This window comes from Peromyscus eremicus, chromosome 4, assembly GCF_949786415.1.
Source record: "Peromyscus eremicus chromosome 4, PerEre_H2_v1, whole genome shotgun sequence".
Taxonomy (NCBI): Eukaryota; Metazoa; Chordata; class Mammalia; order Rodentia; family Cricetidae; genus Peromyscus; species Peromyscus eremicus.
The window spans coordinates 95,192,066-95,214,820 of NC_081419.1; the positions used below are offsets into that span (position 1 = coordinate 95,192,066).

Consider the following 22,755-nt stretch of genomic DNA (forward strand, 5'->3'; position numbering starts at 1 on the left):
CTGTCTTACATTTACTTTCTCTACTGAGTACTTTTCTGGTACAATCATGCCAGGCCTACTCTGCTCAACCCTCAGATATCTCAGAGGGCAGTCTCTATCTTACCATCTGTCACCAGTTCTGTGTATCCCTCACTCTGCTTTACTCTGTTTGGTTGGTTTTGAGATAGGAGCCTCCTTATGCTGTCCATGCTAGCTAGCTTTCAATCCCTGGGTTTTAGGGATCATCCCACCTCATCCCCCCAAGTGCTTTGGACTATAGCCACATGCCACTGCAATATATACCCAGTCTCCTATGCCTTATTCTCTTTACTTTTCTTTCTTCTTTTTTTTTTTGTTTTTTGTTTTTTGTTTTTTTTGAGACAGGGTTTCTCTGCGTAGTTTCGGTGCCTGTCCTGGATCTCGCTCTGTAGACCAGGCTGGCCTTGAACTCACAGAGATCCACCTGCCTCTGCCTCCCCAAGTGCTGGGACTAAAGGCATGCACCACCACCGCCCGGCTTGCTTTGTTTTTTTAAGACAGAGTCTCACTATGTAGGCTTGGATGGCCTGGAACTCACTATGTAGACCAGGATGGCTTGGATCTCACAGAGATCTCTCTGCTTCTGCTCCCCACCCCTGACCTCTGGAGTGCTAGGATTAAAAATGTACTGTCATGGGCTGGAGAGATGGCCTAGTGGTTAAGAGCACTGATTGTTCTTCCAGAGGACCTGGGTTCAATTCCAAGCACCCTCATGGCAGCTCACAACTGTCTGTAACTCCAGTTCTAGGGAACCGACACCCTCACACAGGCAAAACACCAATGCACAATAAATAAATTAATAAAAAAAAATGTACTACCACACCTGGCTCCTATACCTTATTCTTTTTCTTTCTTTTTTTCTTTTTTTTCTTTTCCTTTTTGGAGACAGGGTTTCTCTCTGTCTATGCTTTATTCTTGAGAAGACTCCCACTTACACAGCTATCTACTTTCTAACTTATCTGAAATCTATTTTTTACTGGGTCTTGCTGTTTCTTGGCCTTTTGGGGTTTCTGGGGTGAGAAGTCCACTTTGCTGACCTACAGCTGTCATTTAATCCTCATGCCCCAAACCAACCAACTTATTTCAGGATTCTAGAAGGCAGTCTACTTCCATAAAATTAGCTTGGAAAGTTGTCAAAACATTTTTCCTTTTTAATAGTTCAAATATTAAACATTTGGGGACCAAGAAATTAAGTAGCAAGGACAAAAGTAACAGAAAAAAAATGAGAGGATTTAAATTGAAAGAATAGGACAAGATTTTTAAAAAATGAGCCAGGAGAACCAGTTCAGAACCCACACAGTCATCTCTGACCTCCAGTTAGTTACATGGTTCACATGGCATTGGGTTCAGAGGCAGTCCTTGATAATACCATACCCTCTGAGGCTTGGTGCTTCCTCAAGTCTGTGTCCTTAGGAAAGGTTGAGTGATGTTCTCCACCCCTTTACAGGGCTCAAAAAAAAAAAAAAAAGAAAAAATCAAGAGACATTCCCTCAGTGTCCTGAGAGAAGCCTCTGCCACCTCACCGGTCTCAGATTTGTGTCCCTCAAGCTTCCGGAAGGAAAGGAAAAAGTTACAGGATTAGGAAAGCAGGGTGTGAAAACCAGGTTTCAGAGGAAGATGTGGCACAAGGTTTCGTATGAAAATATGACAACTGGGAGTCACAAGTACCTCTAGTTTTACCTGTATAACTCAAGTACCTGTCACTGATAACTCTGAAGGGTCAAAGCCTCCAAGGTCCCTTAAAGTCTGGGCTAGACTGGAGGGACAGATAAGGAATGAGAAGGAAAGCCAGGAAAATACCCTTCAGCTAGGGAAACGGGGGTTGGCGGGAAAATCAAAAGGCAAACACTTTCCTGGGATGAAAACAATCACCTAGATCCGTGTGCGCATCTAACTCCAGCTTCTTCCACTTTATTTTCCCTTCCCACATCTGACAGTGCCACTGACTGGATGATGGTCTCAGCTCCCGCGATGAAGATTTCCCACAATAAGACTCTGGATAACAGACAGACACCCTTTCCAACCACAGGCGAGGGGTGCTGGAAGACCTACCGAGGCCGCTCTGCTTCATCTCGGTCGGTGGCCGTGAAGATGAGAACAACCGGTAGCCACCAGGTCTCGAAGATGAAGTTTCAGACAGCACCTGGAGAAAAAGGACTCTATATGAACCCTTGTCATCTCAAAGTATAAAACCCAGTTCTGAATTCTTGCCCCTACAAAGCCAAGCAGTACCAAAAAGGTTAGACGAGCCAAAAGAGGTTTACGGTGGAAGAGGAGTGAAAAGAGAACAGAGTGCACGGTGCAGCGGTGAACTGTCCAGGGCGTCCATCTATGTTAGAAGGCACTTTCACTGCCCAAACACTGGTCCTCACAGCCTTACACCCACCCGGATCTGACGAACCATGACCCAACTATTCGTCATCCTCAGCAGAGCAGGCTCTTCAGTCTTACCTGCTCCTTCCTAGGATTCAGAAAGCCAATCACATGATTCAGCCACAAATAAAGTATGGCCTGCCCTCTCTTTTTTCCAGGAACAGCTGGGGTGAATGCAGCTATCCTCAGCTTCTTACTTAAGCCAAGAAGCCCTCCGCTCCAATTGTTTTACTCCTGGATACATGAAACTGATTTTTTCCCCCAAAATACCCATGAGGGCCAATCACACAACCCCCAACATACATATATCCCTTCTAGAAAATGAGCGGTTTCCCTAGATCCCAAAAGCAAAAACAGAAGGTAGGAAAGGAAGGCAAGGCAGGAGGAGACACCTGTGTGCAGGAAGCCAGGTGAGTGGTGGACACAGCCCGGGGCTGTAGGCCGATGGCTGGGGAAAGCCTGGGGAGGTCTCCTGACCTCCTGCGGCGCCGTCCCCTCAAGGGGATCAGGTCCAGGTTCCCCGTGCACTGCATGTTCATGACCTGCAATCAGACCGGTAGAAAGCCGGTCAAGGCTCCTTTAGCCCTCAAGCTCCCAAAGTCCCAGTGCCCGTAGGGCAGAGCCAGTTAGAGAGCTGGAGAGGATGGCCAGCTGGGGCACAGCTGCTATCAAGGTCACAAGTTCTATAATCTAAGCCAGTTCAAAAATGTGAGATGACAAGAGAATGAGGAGGGATGAGATGTCCAGTATTGGCCTACAGAGCAAGGACAGAAAGCATTAATAACAGAAGGCTGTGTGACCAAGGAGCCGGCTGAGGAACACATCCTGGGTAGTCACCACCCTGAATGAGCCAGAATCTAAATGACACCAATGACAAAAGGAAGGAATGTGATTACAACAGGAATCATAAATAGATCTGGTGCCTCAGGCCTGTGACCCCAGCTACTTGGGAGGATATAGCAAGAAGATCAGTTCAAAGGCCACGTGTGTTGCAGAGTGAGTTCAGAACCAGCCTTGGTAACTCAGCAAAACCCAGTCTCAAAATAAAAAATAATAGAAAGGGTTGGGGATGGGGCTCAGTGGTAGAACACTTGTCTGGAATGTGTGAGGCTCTGAGTTCAATCCCCAATACCACAAAGAAAAAAGTGATCATACCCAGGGAAGCATCCAGAAAGAAGACAATCCCAGCAAGCCTGAGAGAGGATGTCACAGAGTTCTTTGTTTTTATCCCCTGTGCTGATATAAGATGACAAAGGGACAGGCCAGGACAGACAATTACATACCATTCCGTCCATCGGATCTACTGCACAAGGGTGATAGTGTGTGCAGAGTCCTGGGCACCAAGTTCTATCTACCTCTGAAGAGAAACTAAGGCACATCTCTCCTAAAGAAACTGCATTTTCAAAACAGCAATTCCCCCTAAAATAACCATGAAGCAAAGGGTAAGTCTGGATAGAGATTGTAGTTTATTTTCTTGGCCTTCTCCAAAATCTGAAATGTAAATCTCTGTATTAACCTATGAAAGCTTATTACAGATTCTTTGGAGATATCCCTAAAACAGAAAAACCAAGTGAGACAGAGACCTGTAGAGAGCCAGGTGAACAGATTCATGAGTCCAGAGCAGTGTCCAAATCAGGCAGTCTCTGAGACAGGGATAAGTCACGGCATTAAAAGGAATGTCATGGAGGAAATTAAAGAAAGTATCACTGGTCCAAAGAAGAAAATCGCGTTACCAAGAAAGACAAAACCAAACCTGGGAACAGTAAGGAGATGCAGTGATAAATCTACACAAGTTCTGTCCTCTAGATTAGAAAACCAGAAGGAGGATTTGGGGAAATTTTTAAAAACAGCAAAACACAGACCCAGGCAGATAAACCTCCTCATTAGGAGAGACACATAGAATTCTAGATGATCAATCATCCTTCTGGCATGACAGTGTAGATAACCCTAATGGCATTCAAGTGCCAGGAATCTGCTCATGTCTAAACAATCAGAAGGAGAGGGCCTGGCCTCTAACATCAACTGCACTGTTACTGTAGTTACTTTTTAATGCATCTATAAGGTAAGGTCGATACTACTCATATCGTACAGATGGAAAAAGACTCGAGCTTAGAAGCTACCTGGACAAGGTCACACAGCTTCTGGGACTCAAACGGTGATGTCAGCCCAGAGTTCATGCTATCTCTACTTTATTTTAAAATCTTTTTCTCTTAGGTACCGCTCACTGGCAAGTCTTTAACATCTCAAGTAGCAACCAGCTTAGAGAAGCTCTACTGGGGACCAGCTGTGAAAGGAATATTAGGTGAACATAAAACCACTGCAAGGGGATTGTTTCAGGTCACAGGAAGAGTCAGAGAAAACATGGATACTTCCCTAAGAGCACTTGTACCCCATCACAGTCTTGTCCATCTCATTACCTCCATGGAGCCAGCTTTTCGATTCCGAATGAGGGGTGATCTCCTTGGGAGGCCAGTGCCCTCAACAGGCTGGGGTGAGGTCTGCAATGCTCGGTCTGGTTCATCTGCGGCCTTGCCCGGGCATAGGTTTTCTATGCTGCCTTGATCTGCTTTCATCTCCTCGTTCTGTTTAATAACAGACAAACGGAGAGACATTAATGATTTCCATCTTCCTAACATCCAACTCCTCAACCTTCTGACCACCCTGGATTACTTCCCAGTGTCCCACCACCTGGTCCCCTGGCCCCTAAGTCCTAGAGTCTCAAATCGCAGCCCTCTGACCCACCTCCGAAGAGGCTGGACGAAATCCGCAGCCAGCTGGGGCACTGCCTTCTTCCACACCTTTCACTCCAGGGCTGAAATGCAGCTCCACATGGAACCGCTCCTCTGACAATGGGTCCTAGAGGGCATCACCATATGAAGGTAATTGGGAGAATCTGAATGTGGTGACAGAACACGCGGGAGGGAGCATTGGAGAGAAACTCAAAAGGATACAACCACCTAGGAAAGCCAGGACTGAGGCTTCAGGGTCATGCCCTCAGCCTGGGGCTCATCTACTACAGGAGCTCATGCCTCACCTCCAGTTCTACAACCTTCTCTTCCCTCTCTCCCAGTAACAGCTTGGCTATGGTACATACAGCAGAACTTTAAAGATGTCTTTGCTAAGACTGATGCAGAAGACATGTGTGTATATCATATGTACACACACACACACACACACACACACACACACACATGCACGCACGCACTTGAGTTAAAGATATTAGCAGAAACAAGACTCATAAAACCTTGTCCCAAACTCCACAGTTGTGTTGTAGGGTTATCTCTCTGGCTTGACACCACCCCAGAACACAGGTTCCATTCCAGCAGGACCTTTCTAGGTGCTCCGTGCCAGACTGTGTCTACACACTGCATCTAGCTGGATTCTAGGAACTCTTTTAAAGATGAGAAACAACCTGACAGAGTACACTGCATGAGAGCGGCAGATACGGCAGTCAAAGAAAAACTACTGCCCAACGTCTACAAAAATCTAACATAAGGACGTGTTCGCAGGCCAGTGGGACAGCTCAACAGGTAAAGGTGTTGGCCACTAACTCCAGTGGCTTGCAGCACTAACTCCAGCGGCTTGCAGCACTAACTCCAGCGGCTTGCAGCACTAACTCCAGCGGCTTGCCTCGGCTTGGGTTGGATCCCCAGGAACCACACAGTGAAAAAGAGAGTCAACTCCTCCAAGTTGTTCTCTGACCTCTATACATGTACAGTGCATGCCTGCACACACCTGCACACACACACACACACACACACACACACACACACACACACACTCTAAATGTTTAAAACTACAAGCTAAGTTGCTTTTGAATGGAGGTAGGAAGAAGGACCCTTTCTCATCCCACCCGGCTGGCTCCTCACCCGCGTGTTGTCCTCATAGAGCATGATAACAATCTGGGTCATGTAGTTGAGCTCTGAGATGGCACTAAGATAAGCCAAAGCTCGCTGCCATTGTGCGTCCTGGGTCTCCTACCAAACACAAACAAAGGTAAGCCAGTGCCCAGGGACAAGTAAGAGGAGAGGGCAGGGGCCCGAGAAGAAGGGCAAATGTTCACGGGAAAAACCGCCCGGGAAGGACAGCTGCAGACTGCTAGGGAAAAAGTGCTCACAGGTCCAAGGAAGAAGAAGGATGCTTACATCAAGAAGTCCCCCATAACGGAAGACACTGAGTAAGGAGTGAACGTGACTCTCACTGGTGAAATAGAGACGTGTCCGAACATGGCGGCCTGGAGAGAGCACCCCACGGGAGTACCTGACATAAAAGTTAAATCAGACTCGCAGTCAGATAATCCTCTTCCCAGCCTTCTGAAAATTCCTCCTACCACCCAAAGACTTCACTCTTCTCCATCCCAGATCCTTTCTCTTCCTGGCCCCCACCTGTCTCAGCCTTGATTCCCCCAGGGCTCCCAACATGCCCTCCCTCCCTCCGTCCAGCTCCCCTCCCAGCCCTCCCTCACAGGGGATGCAGCTTGTTGACAGACTCATCCTCGTGGGTTCTCTGCAGGTCAAGTAGGATTTTCCGCAGCAGTGGCAGACAGAAGCCCACAGCAATTTCCATTTTCTCCTCTCGACTGATCCCATACTCCTAAGGGTCACAGGCCAGGAAGACAAGCTCAGTTAGTCTTGTCCTATATCTGTTTCCCTCAGGTCTGGTGTTTCTTTCCTGTCCATCACATCCCCTCCCAAAGTCTCCTCAGTTAGTCTTGATGCCCAGACTAGTCCTGGGAACTGCAGAAACTCAATTCCTTCTCCAAGCATCCTTTCCAGCTTCCTTTCCTTCCTCCCTCTCATTACTCCCTCCGTACTGGATCCATTACATGAGACACACCTGCGGGATGACCACATCGGCCAGAGCCTGGATCCATTACATGAGACACACCTGCGGGATGACCACATCGGCCAGAGCCTTTGAAAGATGTAGCAACTCGGATGTGCCTTGAAGTCCCAGACTTCCGTTGTGTTGTACATCGTACTTGACACAGTCGTAGATATCGGGGATCTTACTGATGTCATAGCGGCCGCTCTTTTGTCGAAAGTCACGCTCGAGCTTGCTCCAACGCTGCAGCATTAGCTCCAGTGTCTCACTGTGGTAGAGTTGCAGGTCTGAGAAGAAGGCAGACAGTCACAAAGGGCCAGATTTGACTTCCGACGAAAGACCCCGACAACTCTGGAGTAGAACCCGAGGGATCAGGAGTTCCTGAGGAATCCATCCATGCCTGAGACTCCAGAGGGCGGACAGCAGTACTCACACCCACCTACAGAGCTGGGGTCCTGCATCCGCTCCCGAATCTGGTGGGTAAGGTTTTCAATCAGGGCGAACACCTGATCACAGACTTTCACAGGATTCTGGATTTTAGACATGGAGTTGAGCAGAGAAGTACTGCCAGTGGGGGCCAGCTGTGAGGAAGAGTTCAGAAAGACAGTAGGGCTCAGGCCAATTGCCCAGACTCCGGCGTACTACAAAGAAACAGCTACAATACAGATCTGCCTGCTGGCTCACTTCAGGAGGGTTCTTAGGTTCTGGGGCATCCTGGCAGTTTTGGGCCTTCAGACTGCTCAGCAAAGAATGATCCATGAGAGGCCCATCTTAAAAGTTTCAGAATCCAGAGAAATTAAAGTGTACGTACACTTTACTTGGGGACTGTAAAATACACTTGGAAGATGATGAAGAATAAAGAATAAATTCCTTACAGTCTCTGTGGACTGTTCTGATGACAGAGAGAGGACTGTGTCGCACTGACTTACAGTACCAATGTTACTTCTAACTCGGTTCCAGCTCAAGGTTTTGGGGTTTTTCATTTATTTGTTTTGTTTTTGAGATAAAGTCTTACTGTGTAGCCCTGGCTGGCCTGGAACTCACTCTGTAGACCAGGCTGGCCTCAAACTCAGAGACCAACCTTACCTCTGCTTCCTCAGTACTGGGATTAAAGGTGTGTGCCACCATGCCCAGCTTCCAAATCAAGCCTTTAAGACAGTTACCATCAATACAAAATGAGAAGGATTGGAGAGATGGCTCAGTAGTTAAGAGCACTTACTGCTTTTGCAGAGGGCCAAGAGTGGTTCCCAGCACCCACGTAGGGTGGCTCACAGCTACTTAGAACTCCAGTTACAGGAGACCTAACACCCTCTTCTGGACTCCACAGGCACCTAGACTCAAGTGCATAAGTCCACATACAGATACACATGCACATATACACTTAAAAATAAAAATAAGCTGGGTGGTAGTAGCACACGCTTTTAATCCCAGCACTTGGGGAGGCAGAGACAGGTGAATCTCTGTGAGTTTGAGGGCAGCTTGGTCTACAAAGTGAGTTCCAGGACAGCCAGGGCTACACAGAGAAACCCTGCCTCAAAAAAACAAACAAACAAATAAATAAATAATAAAATATTAAAAGAAAAAAGAAATGGGGAGGAATAAATGTAGGTGGAATAAAGAGTTCCAGCTAAGACCTCAGAAGTTTCATTCTTACTAGCAAAAGGAGGCATAAAGAAGGGGTGAGCCACCCTAGACTTTCTGTTTGACAGAGAACACCAGCTGGGAAAATAAGGGAACAAGTCTGCCCCTTAGCAAGTCACTCAAGAACCTATCAGAGGGACCAGAGAAACGGCTCTGCTTTAAGAGTGAGACTGAGACAGGCGGTGGTGGCGCATGTCTTTAATCCCAGCACTCAGGAGGCTGAGCCAGGTGCACCTCTGTGAGTTTGAGACCAGTCTGGGCTACAGAGAGAGTTCTAGGAAAGGCGCAAAGCTACACAGAGAAACTTTGTCTCAGAAAACCAAAAAAAAAAAAAAGAGTGAGCTTGCTCATGAAAGAGATATCTTGATAGAGGGAGCCATTATGGGGTTAGGGAGAAACCTAGTGCCACGGAAACTCCCAAGAATCTACAAGGATAACCCCAGATAAGATTTCTAGCAATAGTGGAGAGGGTGCCTGAACTGGCCCTCTCTTATAATCAGATTGGTGACTACCCTAATTTTCATCTTAGAATCTACATTCAGTAACTGATGGAAGCAGAGGCAGAGATCCACAGCCAAGCACTAGGCCGAGCTCCAGGAGTCCAGTTGAAGAGAGGGAAGAGGGATTATATAAGCAAGGGGGTGGGTCAAGATCATGACAGGGAAACCCATAGAGACAGCTGACCAGAGCTCATGGGAGCTCACAGACTCTAGACCGACAGCTAGGGAGCCTGCATGGGACCGACCTAGGCCTTCTGCATATGGGTGACAATTGTGTAGCTTGGTCTGTTTGTGGGGCCCCTGGCAGTGGGACCAGGATCTGTCCCAGGTGCATAAGCTGGCTCTTTGGAACTTACTCCCTATGGTGGGATGCCTCTCTCAGCCTTGATGCGGCAGGGAGGAGTTGGTCCTGCCTCAACTTGTTATACCATGCTTTGTTGACTCCCACAGGAGGCCTCACCCTTTCTGAGGAGGAGATTGGGGGGGTGTGGGTAGAAAGGAGGTGGGGGGGGAACAGGAGGAGAAGAGGGAGGGGAAACTGTGGTTGGTATGTAAAATTAAAAAAAAAAAAAAAAAAAGAGTGAGTCTGTTTTTCCAGAGGACCTGAGTATGGTTTCCAGCACCCACATGGCAGCTCACCATTGTCTGTAACTCCAATTCCAGGGATCTGATGCCCTCTTTTGATCTCTATGGGCATTGTACAAATGTGGTGTTCATACATACATGCAGGCAAAACACTCATTCACATAAAAATTTTTCAACGTACACTGAAAAAGAACCTATCAAAATTAAGTGTGGGGCAGTAAAACAAAAACAAAAAACAAAAAACAACAGCCCACTACCTGGTCAACTGTGGCCTAGAGACCCAGGAAAAAGAAGACTGCATTGGGAATGGTAACTGCCTTCATCAGCACTACTGGGCAGCATGCACTAAAGTACTCAAGAGCCAGGCCTTCAGAGTGAGTGAGACTCCTGGGGTCCAGACTACCTGCATCATCTTGAAAGGGTTAAGTTCTTTAGAAGCTAGGCTTCCTCCTCTGTAAGATGAAAGAGGGTAGGGCAGTTCTAACAGTTCCCCAGGCAGATTAGAGGTGACCATTAATTCTTTGTCTCTCTCCCTTTCCGTGAATCAGGTCTCACTTTGTGACTGCTTTAACAATAGAAAATAACAACCATGCATTGTGTTAATTCTGGGCCCCCGCTTTAAGAAAGCTAGGAAGCTTCACAGCCAGGAGGCAGAGGCAGAAGGGTCACTGCAAGTTCAAGACCAACCTGAGCTCTATAGTAATACCCTGCCCCCCCAAAAAAAAAGAAGGAGGAGGAGGAGGAGGAGGAGGAGGAGGAGGAGGAGGAGGAGAAGAAGAAGAAGAAGAAGAAGAAGAAGAAGAAGAAGAAGAAGAAGAAGAAGAAGAAGAAGAAGAAGAAAAGAAAGAGAAAAAGAAAAAAGAAAAAAGAAAGGAAAGGAAGAAAGAAAACTTGGGAAGCTTCTGCTTTGGGTGAATCTTAAGCGTCCCTGGGAAAACTGAGACACTAGACCAATCACATGACAAATTCTTGTGAAGGGGATAGGTCCTGCAGTTACAGGAAGAGGATGAAGTAAAGAGCCAGCCACCCCAGAATTCTAGTTAAACCTCCAGATTTAACTAGATTCCCACCCCAGTCAACACCACACCACGATTCAGGAGAACACAACTAAGGGCAGGTGAGCCGAAGACTGAAGCAGTGAACTGGTGTGCTAAGTTCTCATCCTGGAGGCAGTTTCTGCATAGATCACTGAACCGTCCTCCAACCTCAAGATCCAAAGTCAGCTGTTTTACAACTAATCTTTCTTTTTTTTAGATTGCAGGATTTAAAGCAGTGCATAGCCAGGCAGTGGTGGAGCACACCTTTACTCCCAGCACTCAGAGGCAGAGGCAGGCGGATCTCTGTGAGTTCGAGGCCAGCCTGGGCTACAGAGCGAGTTCCAGGAAAGGCACAAAGCTACACAGAGAAACCCTGTCTCGAAAAACCAAAAAATAAAAAACAAAACAAAACAAAAAAACCAGTGCATAAGCCACACGGCATATGATACCTTTAGCAGGGCCTAAGGCACAATCAAATACATTAATATTAATACAGCAACATGTATGACATTTACATTGAGTGAGGTAAATAAGCATCTTAAATAGTCTTGTGATAGGTCTGCCAAATGAACCCTGATGCCAAACTTATAAAAGTCTTTTTAATCTTTGACTCATTTGTGGATAATGAAAACTGTGGACATGAATTTACACCAAAGGGTCGCTGTCAGGATTAAACAAAATACTGTAGATAAAAAATCTTAAAACAGTGCGCAGAGAGGAGGAGAGTGTTACCTGGTCATAGTCCTCGGGGCCAAAGGGTGCGTCCTGCTGCAGGATGTGGTGCAGCCGCGCCTTCACGCGGTGCTGGCAGCTGCTCAAAGAGTCGCTGTCGCTGTCCAGCAGCCCATTCATGTTGGCACTCTTCACCATTTGCACCAAAATGGGTGTGAGCTCCCCTTCTAGAGCCAGGAGGCCCTGGTAGGAAAGCACAAGGTCTCCTGGCTGCCCTTGCCGGCAGACAGCCCTAGCCTACAGTCCCAGGGATGGAGAGCACGCCTGGACGGGCCGACTCCAACCATTCCTAGCTCCTTTCCAGCAGCACGAAACGGAGACGGACACCAACTTCTCTGGAGTAGTGTACCAGCTCTTGAACACTTTCCACCTCGTCCTCCAAACTCCCTTTCTCTACCTAACGGAAGCGGGGGTAGTAGTAGAACTAGCAGGCTTACCTTCGCAAAAGCAGCAGCAGTCATCTGGACGCGACCCTCATCAGATGCGTAGATCTTGAGGTCATGACGGAAAGTGCTGTGGAGACGGAGCAGCCCACAGCCAGGGAAGCCGGCATAGTCACCTGGGGCAAAGGGCGATTCCAAGCATAGACTGTTACAAGCCACGTGGGGGACAAATATTAATTGTCCCTGTAGTATCCTCACAGCATCTTCTCCTTCAATGCCCTCCCCTCCCCTTACTCTAACTATCTTACCCCAGTCTTGCTGGGTGTTTACTCTCCGGCACTTACCCTGGCCTCCAGGGTACATGCAGCGAAAGGCTCGCCCCAGCTCCTCGGCCTGAACACGGCCATCGGGAGTCAGCTCTCCGCCCCACTTCAGTACCAGCAAGAGAGATGGTGCCAGGGCTTCTCTCTGTGGATCTGAGGGAAGAAGGTGCAGTAGATAGGCCTTATCCAAGGATTATGATGGGAACACATCAACATTAGGGCTTCTGACAAGAACACGGGTAATTTCATGTAGACACCACCCACAAGGTCAAGAATAAGAGATCTGAAAGTTGGGCCTGGTGTCACATGCCTGTAATACTAGCTCTTGGAAAACTGAGGCAGAAGGATTGCTGGGAATTTGAGGTCAGCCTGGGTTACATAGCAAGACCCTATCTTTTTTTTTTTTTTTTTTTTGGTTTTTCGAGACAGGGTTTCTCTGTGTAGCTTTGCGCCTTTTCCTGGAACTCACTTGGTAGCCCAGGCTGGCCTCGAGCAAGACCCTATCTTTAAAAAAAAAAAAAAAAAAAAAAAAAAAAAAAAAAAAAAGCCGGGCGGTGGTGGCGCACGCCTTTAATCCCAGCACTCGGGAGGCAGAGTCAGGCGAATCTCTGTGAGTTCGAGGCCAGCCTGGGCTACCAAGTGAGTTCCAGGAAAGGCGCAAAGCTACACAGAGAAACCCTGTCTCAAAAAAACAAAAACAAAAACAAAAAAACCAAAACAATAAAAAAAAAAAAAAGAGGCCGGTGAGATGGCTCCGCTGGTAAAGGCATTTGCCACCAAGGCTGAGCACTCAAGTTCCATCCCCAGGACCAACACGGTAAAAAGGAGGGACCGACCCCCACAGTTGTCCTCTGAGCTCCACAACTGCTCTGTGGCATGTGTGCCCCACCCCAACTAAATAAATAAAATTTAATTTCAAAACTTTCAAAGAAGGAAAGGAGGAGGAGTAGGAGGAGGAGGAGGAGGAGAGAGCTACTCACCTTGGCTCTCATTCGAAGCTTTCACTCCGTGGGGGTAGTAAGTCAGCTGCACCTTCCGATTGATCCCTGAGAAGTGGCCATACCTGCGGGGAACAGCGCGGGTTACTTTCTGCCCTGGCCTCAGTCCGTGTCAGTGGCTCCCCCGCTGTCCCCTTCCTCACATCTCCAGCACGGACTTCAGCTGCTCCAGTTTCCCAGTCTTCTCCTCAATCTCAATGCCTGGTTCTTTCTCCAATTCAGTCAGCAGCAGCCTCGTAATGTCCAGCACCTCCTAGAGACCACAGGGAACCGAGCGGTCCTTCCTTCTGTCCATCCCACCTTCCCGTCTCAACCCCACGCTGTCCCTCTTTCTTAGACTAGGGCTCCTGACCAGATCCACCACCTTACCTGGAGCTGCTCAGGTCGCTTAAGTTTTAATTTTCCCGTCTTGTATCCACCATGTTTTTCAAATAGAGCAAAAAACCTGAAGAAGTAAAAAGTAAGAAAACGGTCAGAGCTCCTGGGAATGGTGTTCCACCCATCCTCCCTCATGAGGAACTGTCCATTTACACGAGGACAGTCCTACCTACCTCGGGTGCGTCACCTCCATCTTCATCTTCTGCTTTGGAGTGCGATCTCCGTGACGGATAATCGCAATGACACAGCGGAGCTCCATCCTAAGATTGGGAGTTTCCTCAGAGCCATTCTCCCAGCCCAAACTCAGCTCACACACACACACACACACACACACACACACACACACACACACCCGCCCCATCACATTCTGGGTTAAAGGGACCGTAACTAGTAAAGGCCAGGAGCTACTAGTTGGACAGTATAGGGTCAGCAAAGGAATCCCAAATTTTATGCAGGTCACTTTGGATTTTTAACTTGTGCTTACATGGTGCCAGACGTGGTAGGGACAATGGGAATGTCCTCAGCTTCTGTGGGGATGGACCATGGTATCTGGAACTGTGGGGCAAGTTCCCGCATAATGGTGTTCCTAGGAGGCAAAACATAATAAAGTTGAATGAAAATAAATTGTGTGACAGGAGGTCATACACATATATACATAATCATGAAGCAAAAGAAAGCATTAATATAAAGCCTGAAATATCCAAATATATACCCCATTTAAAAAAAAAAAAAAAAAGAGGCCAATGAGATGGTTCAGCTGCTAAAGGCGTTTGCCAGCAAACCTAACCATTTGGCAGAAACAAATCTATGGCAGTGATAAGCCAGTTAAGGTTAATGTTCCCTCTGGGTGCGGGGAAAGGATGTAACCTCAGCACTATACAGGGATTTCAACTCTACTCTTTTTCTTTATTTTTGTCTTCAGACAGAATCTCATGTAGCCTAAGTTGGCCTCCAGCTCACTAGGCTAGCCTTGAACTCGTGAGTCTCCTAATCCCACCTCCCACAATCCCAGTGTTGGGAGTTCAGACACAACCAGGCTTAACTCATATATTCTTTTACTTTTTTAAAAGTGTATTTTACTCTCTGAGTGTTTGGCCTACATGTATGTGTACACGTGTGACTAGTGACCACAGAGGTCCAAAGAAGGCGATGATACCCTAGAACTGGAATTACGATGGTTGTGAGCCACCATGTGGGTGCTGGGAACCTAAGCCTGGTCCTCTGCTCTCAACTGCGGAGTCTTCTCTCTAACCCTGTTTTTATTTTCTAATACATGTGTGGGGGAAAAAAAAACTTTTTGGTTTTGGAGACAGAGTCTCACTATGTATTCCTGGCTGGGCTGGAACTCATGATGTAGAGCAGGCTGGCCTTGAACTCCAAGAGATCCTCCTACCTCTGCCTCTCAAGTGCTGGAATTATACACGTGTGGTACCATATTCATCTTAAATTTTTTAAATTAATTAACTAATTGATTGTGTGTGTGATATATATGTGTGGGCATGGCTGTGTGTGTGTGTCTCTGTGTGTGAGAGTATGTGTGTGTGATATATATGTCTGTGTGTGTGTGTGAGAGTATGTGTGTGTGATATATATGTCTGTGTGTGTGTGTGTGTATGGTATATATGTGTTATATGTGTGTGTGATGTATATGTGTGTGTGTGTGTGTGTGTGTGTGTGTGTATGGTATATATGTGTTATATGTGTGTGTGTATACGTGTATGATGTGTCTGTGTGGGCATGGGCATGTGACCGAGGACAACTTTTAGTAGTCAGCTCTCTCCAGCTTTCACCTGGGTTCTGGGGACCGTACACAGACCACCAGGTTTGCAGCTCTTTTACCATTTGAACCACATCTCCAGCCCTCCTCATATATTCTGTTTGAGACAGTCTCACTGTAGCCCTGGCTGGTCTCAAACTCACAGAGAACTCTTACCTCTGCCTCCCTGAGGTAGCAGAGGACCTTAAAGTTCTGTTTTGTACGTGTATGTGTGTAGGTGAGTGGGCGGGGTTATATTCACGTGTACAAGTGTACACACCAGTCTATGTGTGCCTGTGGAGGTCAGAAGTCAAAATCAAGTGTCTTCCTTGACCACTCTGCACCTTGTTTTAAGATGGGCTCTCTCGTTGGTTGAGCTGGAGCTCACGGATCATCTAGACTGGCTGGCCAGTGAGCCCTTAGGACCATCTTGCTTCTGTCTCCTTATGCTGGGACTACAGGCTACTCCTGGCTTTGACATGGGGGCTGGGGTCTACCCTTGGGTCCTCATGCTCGCACAGTAAGCACTTTACTGACTGAGCCATGTTCTCAGCTTCAATTTAAATTCCAGATTCCTCTCCTCTGCATCCCCCCACCTCCCCACTGCCCCCCCCTCCCCGCCTTCACCTCCCAGATGCTGGGATTCCAGTATGTACCAACACTGCTTTTATGAGGGACTGGGGCTTGAACCTGGGGCTTCAGGCAAGCATTCTATTACATCTCCAGCTTTTTTCAGACGCAGTCTTGCTATGTAGCATAGGCTTGCTTCAGACTTGAAACTCTCTTGTCTCAGTCTCTTGAACGTGGAATTATATGTGTGTACCATCATACCTGGCCTTAACAGTATATTTTTGGTTTTTGTTTAGTTGGGTTTTTTTTGTTTGTTTGTTTTCGAGACAGGGTTTCTCTGTGTAGCTTTGGCTGTCCTGGAACTCACTCTATAGATGAGGCTGGCCTCAAACTCAGAGATCCACCTGCCTCTGCCTCCCGAGTGCTGGGATTAAAGGTGTGCGCCACCACCACTGCCACTCTGTAGCCTAAAGTGGCCTCAAACTTGTGGCAACCTTCGTACTGTGCTTATAGATGTGAACTATAATACCTAACATTTGTTTGTTTGTTTATTTTTTGAGACAGGGTCTCTCTACATAGCCCTGGCTGTCCTGGAACTTACAGAAATTCACCTGTCTCTGCCACCCAAGTGCTGGGATTAAAGGAGTGCACCACCACATCCAGCCCAACTCTTAATAGCATGGGTTTTTTTTCATTAATTATTGTGTGCTTAAGTGTGCATGACGTGTTTGTGGGTATATATGCGTGTGGAGGTCAGAAGACAAATTAGTGGGGTTGGTTCTCTTTTCCCCTCTTTCCATAGGTTCCAGGGATCAAATTCACATAGCTAGGTTTGTGGGACACATGCACACACTTTATCCTCTGAGCCATCTTGCTGGCCCTCAACAATGTTTTGTTTGTTTGTTTTTGAGACAGGTCTTTCACTATGTAGCTCTGACTGGCCTGGAATTCACAGAGATCCATTTGCCTCTGGCTCCTGAGTGCTGGGATTAAGAGTATGTACCACCACATCTGGCCTAATGGTGTACTTCTTAAGATAGACAGTGCTTGGCTAAAACTACCATATCCATGGATGCTCACTATATTCATCATTCCTTAGGTTTTTTTCAATGGTTCACATATTACATGCTATTTTAAAAGCAACATCATACTACTGTCACATTCAGTAAACCACAATTATTTACACATGGGAGAGAAAGACAATCTGTTATAGCTGTAACTGTTAATAGCAATCATCTCTGAGGAACGCAGTACTGAGGCAGCAGGGGGCTGAGTAGTCCCTTCTCCTTTTCCATTTTTGACTTTTGAATCATTTTTAAAATAGTTAAAATAAAGAAAAGCTTTATTGATTTGTTTGTTTGTTTATTTATTTATCTGTACGGCCTCATGTATCCCAGGATAGTCTCAAACTGCTTCCACCTCCCAAGTGCTAGGGTAACAGGCACAGATCATCACACCCAGGTTATGAAGGGAAAGCTCCTGAGCCCTCCTCCCCATACCCCAGCCCGCTACGTCTCTTACCCCAGAATCTTGGCACAATCATCATAATATTTCATCGAGTTCTTGACAAAGCTAAAGCCATTGACGTCGCACACAAAGGAGTGACCGTTGGCACGAAGAAGGTCAAAGCCACAAACTGTTTGCTGCAAAAAGGCAAGGTGACTCAGAGACGGCTCCCAACCCCTGCCCCTGTTTCTTCCCTTCATCCCACAGCACCATGGGCCCATTCTACCTTAAAAGCCACGCAGACCTTCCTGGCCACCAGCTTTTCCATGGCCGTCAACATGACTGGATAGCGAACCTCTTTCCCCTCACTGTCCCGTTCCACCTTCCCATCCAGAGCTGGAGACTTTCTCGCTTCAGCATGGGCATAATCTGGCCCCACTGTATACACCTGCAGGTACATAGCATCACTGAGCATGCCCACAGCTCACCCTGCATGTGAGAAGACAATATGAGCACTAGGTCTGTAGACGGTTCCAGAATAAAAAACAAAACTCTGCACAGCCAAGAGTGGTGGCACCCGCCTTTAATCCCAGCACTCAGGAGGCAGAGGCGGGACTTCATGAGTTCAGTGACAACCTGGTCTACACAGCAAGTCCTAGGTCAGCCAGAGCTATATAGTGAGACCCTGTCTTAAAACAAAGACAAGACAAATGGAAAAACCCTCCGAACATTATGAATACAAAGACTGGGGTCATGAGATGGCTCAGCGGGTAGAGATGTTGGCTGACAAGTCTGATCATCAGGATTCACATGGATGAAGGAGAGAAGTGACTCCCAAAGTTGTCTTCTGACTCCATGTGCATGCTATGGTGCACACACACACACACACACACACACACACACACACACACACACAAATACATAAATGTAATAAGACAACTTTTAAAAAAGAATACAGAGACTGATATTTTTGGTACCAAGCCTTATTCTAGTGATATTACAAAGGTTTCTCCTTAGAACTCTGACATTATTGTCTAGTTCTTATTAGAAAATAATTTACCAATGTTTTACAATTTACTACGGTACCTTGCTCTTGCTCTGATAGTGAAAATGAGAACATCTACATTTCATGTGTTATCTTCACTTGAATGTGAAAGTCAGTTGAACTCATGCTTTATTTTCTAAGATCCTATCCACACATACTACCACTTGCTTCCCAAGCACCTCAATCCCGCCCAGATGTTTACAACATTTTAAAATCTCTGTATCCACCATAACCTTAACATCTGTGCCATCTGTTGGCATGAACTCCTCATAGATGTATGATCCTGTCTTCCGGACGCTGCTCTCGGGGGAGTAGACACTGCTCCGGCTGCCAATCTTTAGGAGGAAAGAGAAGGGGAGCAACACTGCCTCAGTCTCCAGGCTCTGGCCACAGATCCCCTCTCCATTCCCAACAACCTCACTCTCTCCTTCTACTCTCTGATTTTCCAGATGCTCAGAGGTCTCCCGTACCTTCCGGAAGAGGCGCTGGCTCCCTCCTCCAGCGGAGCTGGGGTAGTAGATGTAAACATTGTGGTCCTCTGCACTCACTGGCTTCTCCACAAAGGGCTTAGGGAAGACAGCCCCGTTGACCTCCACCTGGTCTTCCCCTTCTATCAGGCTGCACTCTGAAGATGGGCGTGTAACCGTTCTTAGGGACTATGGTTGGGGAGCATTTCCAACTCCTCTTTCCCTGGGGTTTTAATCTATACAACCTTTCAAATTGTATGACCCTGTCCTATAACAGATATGGTAATGCTCACATATGGCATTTAGATAGGATAATATCTATATAAAAGTTCAAAGGCTGGACCTAAAGACCCACGACTCTGCCTATAATACAACAGTCAAAGGCCCACGCAGATCTGTAGAGAGGAGATGTTTATGGGACAGATACTGGGCTAAATCATGGGAATCAAGGCAGGGAATGACCAGACACAGGCAGTTACTTACCCTCGGGACAAGCGGGGTCACGGTTGAGTACAGCATATCTCGGCAGATCAATACCTTCCTCCTGAAGGATCCGGTACACCTCCCTCCTGTCTCCCCAAAATAAATCAGTCAAGCATGGAAGGTGAGGGTGACAAGGGGGAGAGGCGCAGGGAACCGTAACCCAACACGATATGGTACAAAAATGAAGCATGTTTGTTTGACTCTGCCCATCCCAGAGTAGGCCTCCTAAAATGGGCATTTTAGGCTCACCCACCCCTCCGGTCCACGGGAAGCTATACCTATCTTGGATGTAATACTGCATGGCCAGATCATTGATAAGGAAGGGGTTTCGAAGCTTGGAGTAAGCAACAGCTTTGTCCAGAGGAAAGCCTGTGATGGAGAAAGAAATGGAGAGACCAGAGAACATGAAAGAGGCAGAGTGGGAAACAGCAGGACAGACCGTGACCCGTTAGAGCTGGCGGCTGCCACTGAGCTGCTCGACACATCCAACCCAGCACTTATCTGCCCAGATCCTCCAGTCCAGGATATTCATCAGGAAGATAAACACAACTACATGGAGGATCCTCCCAGAGATCCAATATAGGATCACTATAGGAGAACGTAAGTGCCCTTGAGTCGTCTTGTGTGGCTGGGATATGGGCTTTAACCTACACCCGGCAAACTCTGAAGCAGAAGGCAAACTCCCCTTCACCGATCTCTTGTGTGGTGAGAAGCCTCTTTCTTACTAATGGGATAAGAAGAAGTCCATCCCCAAACCAGCATCCCCATCGCCATGCTTCCTCCCCAGACCCTAACCTTTGGAGTGGAAGGAGATGAGACAGTGGCAGGACGGCCAGTTCTCCACAGGTTCGTTGAGGATGACATCTTCTCCCAGGATGACAACAGTCAGGTAGTCAAACCTGCAGAGCCGCTCTAGGATTTGGGTCATCGGCTTGGACTTAGATTTCTTGGTCATGGCACAGATGCCAACAATAATTTGAGGTTCTGGAGGCTACAGAAAAGACGTGCAATCAGGAACTCCAGATTCCCACACGTATCACCTCCAACCCTGTCACAACTTTCTAAGGCAGTTTCTTGTCAGGACTTTGGACCTAAGGGATAAAGGATGCCTACTACAGAAGAAAGCCTGGAGGAAAAGTGCTTCTTGAAAAAGAAGCAGTGTCCGTCAGACAACAGGAGGAGGACCTCTGAGCAGGGGTTTCAGAGAGAGGCAACTGACCAATCTCTACTGCCTGTCCCCTAGTCAGGATAGAACCTGTTTACCACAGGGAGTCTGTGCTTGCAAAGAACAGAGGTGTCTCCATCCATGGACTGTCAATTCTCTAGGACAAGGGCCCCAACACCGAGCTCTATCCCTGTCCCTGGACTTACCACTTCATCCTCCTCGTCCTCAAGGAGCTCACTGTCACTCTCTTCCATCCTCATGCCTATTCCACGGGTGCCCAAGCCCTCATCTCCAGCTCCGAGGAAGAAGTGGGCCGTAGTGCTCGCGTCCTCATTGGCCGTCAGTGACCACATCCCCGCCGGAACACCCACTCATCCCGCTCTGCAGAAGTGGGCACCCCATCAGCTTAGAATCCAGCACCCTTACAGTGGGTAGGGGGTGGGGTACAGGGAACTAGACAATGAGAGGGAACTACACGGGTACAAGAGGAAACAGAAACAAAGCTATGGAAAGAACCCATAAGAAAGGAAACTGTACTATGAGTTGACATGTCTAAAGAGAAGTAAGAGCAAAGCAAGGACTCTCTTTCTTCCCGGTTTCCCCCACCCCGGCCAAGAACTGGTAAGAGGATCAGGAGATTAGGCCTTACAGTGCTGGCATGTCCCTGATTCTGCCAGCAGGAAACAATGTTAACTCCAGGCAGCAAACAGAAGAGGCAGTTCTGCAGGAAGACCACTGTTGACTCCTACCGAGAGAAGGTCAGAGTGATGCTTATTTCAAACTCTGGATTCATTCCACATCCTTCCCAGCTCTCTCCACCTCCCCACGGCACTGCTATAGTTGACGGCAGAGGGACGCTACAACTCCAAAGCTCTGCCTTTAAACTCCACCCTCATTACTACCTGTATTAGCTCAAGAAACATGTGTCGAGGACACCCTCCACTCTAAGCATGGTCTAGGGACATTACTTTCTCCTTCACCCACACCATCTTATAAAACAGATACCCAAATCCAGAAAATCAGTTCAAGGAAAGAAGTCTGGTGCTGGTTGGGAGGCTGAGACTGTAAACGCTCACACAGCAGTTCTCAATCCATTCTCAAACTGCAATCCCAGTGATCCATTCACTGTCCTCTAGTACTACGAGACCAATGCTGGTCTAAGACAAGGTCCTTTATAGCAGCAGCTACACTGGAAAAAATCCTAACTAAGGCCATATTGGTAAGACTACCTTATGAATTTGGATCAGAACAAGCTGGCAGTTCCACTTCTGTGTGCATATGCCTAGAGTTTTAGCAGAAACTCTAGTGATTTTGCTGTACCAGAGAGAGATGTCAGGGGACATGCCTGGTTACTAGAACTTGGAAAGGTGCTATACTAGTTTCTAGTGAGCAGACGTCAGGAATGCCATGAGAAATTCTAAGATGTATACGCTATCTCAAGATCTACTCAGTCCTAACTGTTAGCAGCACCGAGGTAGATAGATGGCTATGGCAAGACTCTCACACACTTGTGAACACACACAAAGACATTCTTCCCTTCTCTAGCTCATTGTTGCCTAGGGAAAAACTAAGAACAATTCAGATGCCATAAGAAGAATGGTAGACTATGATGCCGTATATAGAAAAGAAAAACAAAATACCAGATTTTAAAGATGAACGAGGGCCAGCAAGAGGGTTCGAATGGAGGCCCTTGGTGCCGAGCCTAACAGTCTTGGACCCTAGGACCTACCTGGTGGAGGGGGAGGACTAACTTCCACAGGTTATCCTCTGACATCCACATGTGCTACAGGTCCATAAACACACACACTAAACATGTAAGTTATATACAACAGTTTCCAACCACAAAACATCAGGGTGAACACAGAGCATAGTCTATGTGCATAAATAAACATCACGAGCTATTTATGACTGCACATGCAGTTAGCTCAAGTTTGTTGTTGATTTGTTATTCTTGTTGTTTTTAAGCATGACTTTTATATGTATGGGTGTTCTACCTGGAGGTATCTCTGTACATACTTATGCTGGGAACAG

The 22,755-nt window shown here is 47.2% G+C and overlaps 1 protein-coding gene across 1 annotated transcript in view; it reads right to left on the bottom strand.

Annotated features, from left to right (window-relative positions):
* Positions 1-22,755, bottom strand: part of Ppip5k1 (diphosphoinositol pentakisphosphate kinase 1) — a 47,685-nt gene that overhangs the window by 22,236 nt on the left and 2,694 nt on the right. Inside the window, exons 2-26 of the mRNA XM_059261245.1 lie at positions 21,374-21,469; positions 20,931-21,105; positions 20,355-20,550; positions 19,838-19,928; positions 19,560-19,645; positions 19,080-19,234; positions 18,843-18,944; positions 17,851-18,012; positions 17,640-17,761; positions 14,277-14,378; positions 13,966-14,052; positions 13,784-13,859; positions 13,558-13,667; positions 13,397-13,479; positions 12,438-12,569; positions 12,148-12,269; positions 11,711-11,893; positions 7,655-7,796; positions 7,279-7,502; positions 6,857-6,984; positions 6,537-6,651; positions 6,261-6,368; positions 5,134-5,247; positions 4,809-4,973; positions 2,071-2,161 (exon numbers count right to left, since the gene is read on the bottom strand). Of these exons, the coding sequence (XP_059117228.1) occupies positions 2,071-2,161; positions 4,809-4,973; positions 5,134-5,247; positions 6,261-6,368; positions 6,537-6,651; positions 6,857-6,984; positions 7,279-7,502; positions 7,655-7,796; positions 11,711-11,893; positions 12,148-12,269; positions 12,438-12,569; positions 13,397-13,479; positions 13,558-13,667; positions 13,784-13,859; positions 13,966-14,052; positions 14,277-14,378; positions 17,640-17,761; positions 17,851-18,012; positions 18,843-18,944; positions 19,080-19,234; positions 19,560-19,645; positions 19,838-19,928; positions 20,355-20,550; positions 20,931-21,077 (3,043 nt within the window). The 5' untranslated portion in view covers positions 21,078-21,105; positions 21,374-21,469. The remainder of the gene's footprint in view (positions 1-2,070; positions 2,162-4,808; positions 4,974-5,133; positions 5,248-6,260; positions 6,369-6,536; positions 6,652-6,856; positions 6,985-7,278; positions 7,503-7,654; positions 7,797-11,710; positions 11,894-12,147; positions 12,270-12,437; positions 12,570-13,396; positions 13,480-13,557; positions 13,668-13,783; positions 13,860-13,965; positions 14,053-14,276; positions 14,379-17,639; positions 17,762-17,850; positions 18,013-18,842; positions 18,945-19,079; positions 19,235-19,559; positions 19,646-19,837; positions 19,929-20,354; positions 20,551-20,930; positions 21,106-21,373; positions 21,470-22,755) is intronic.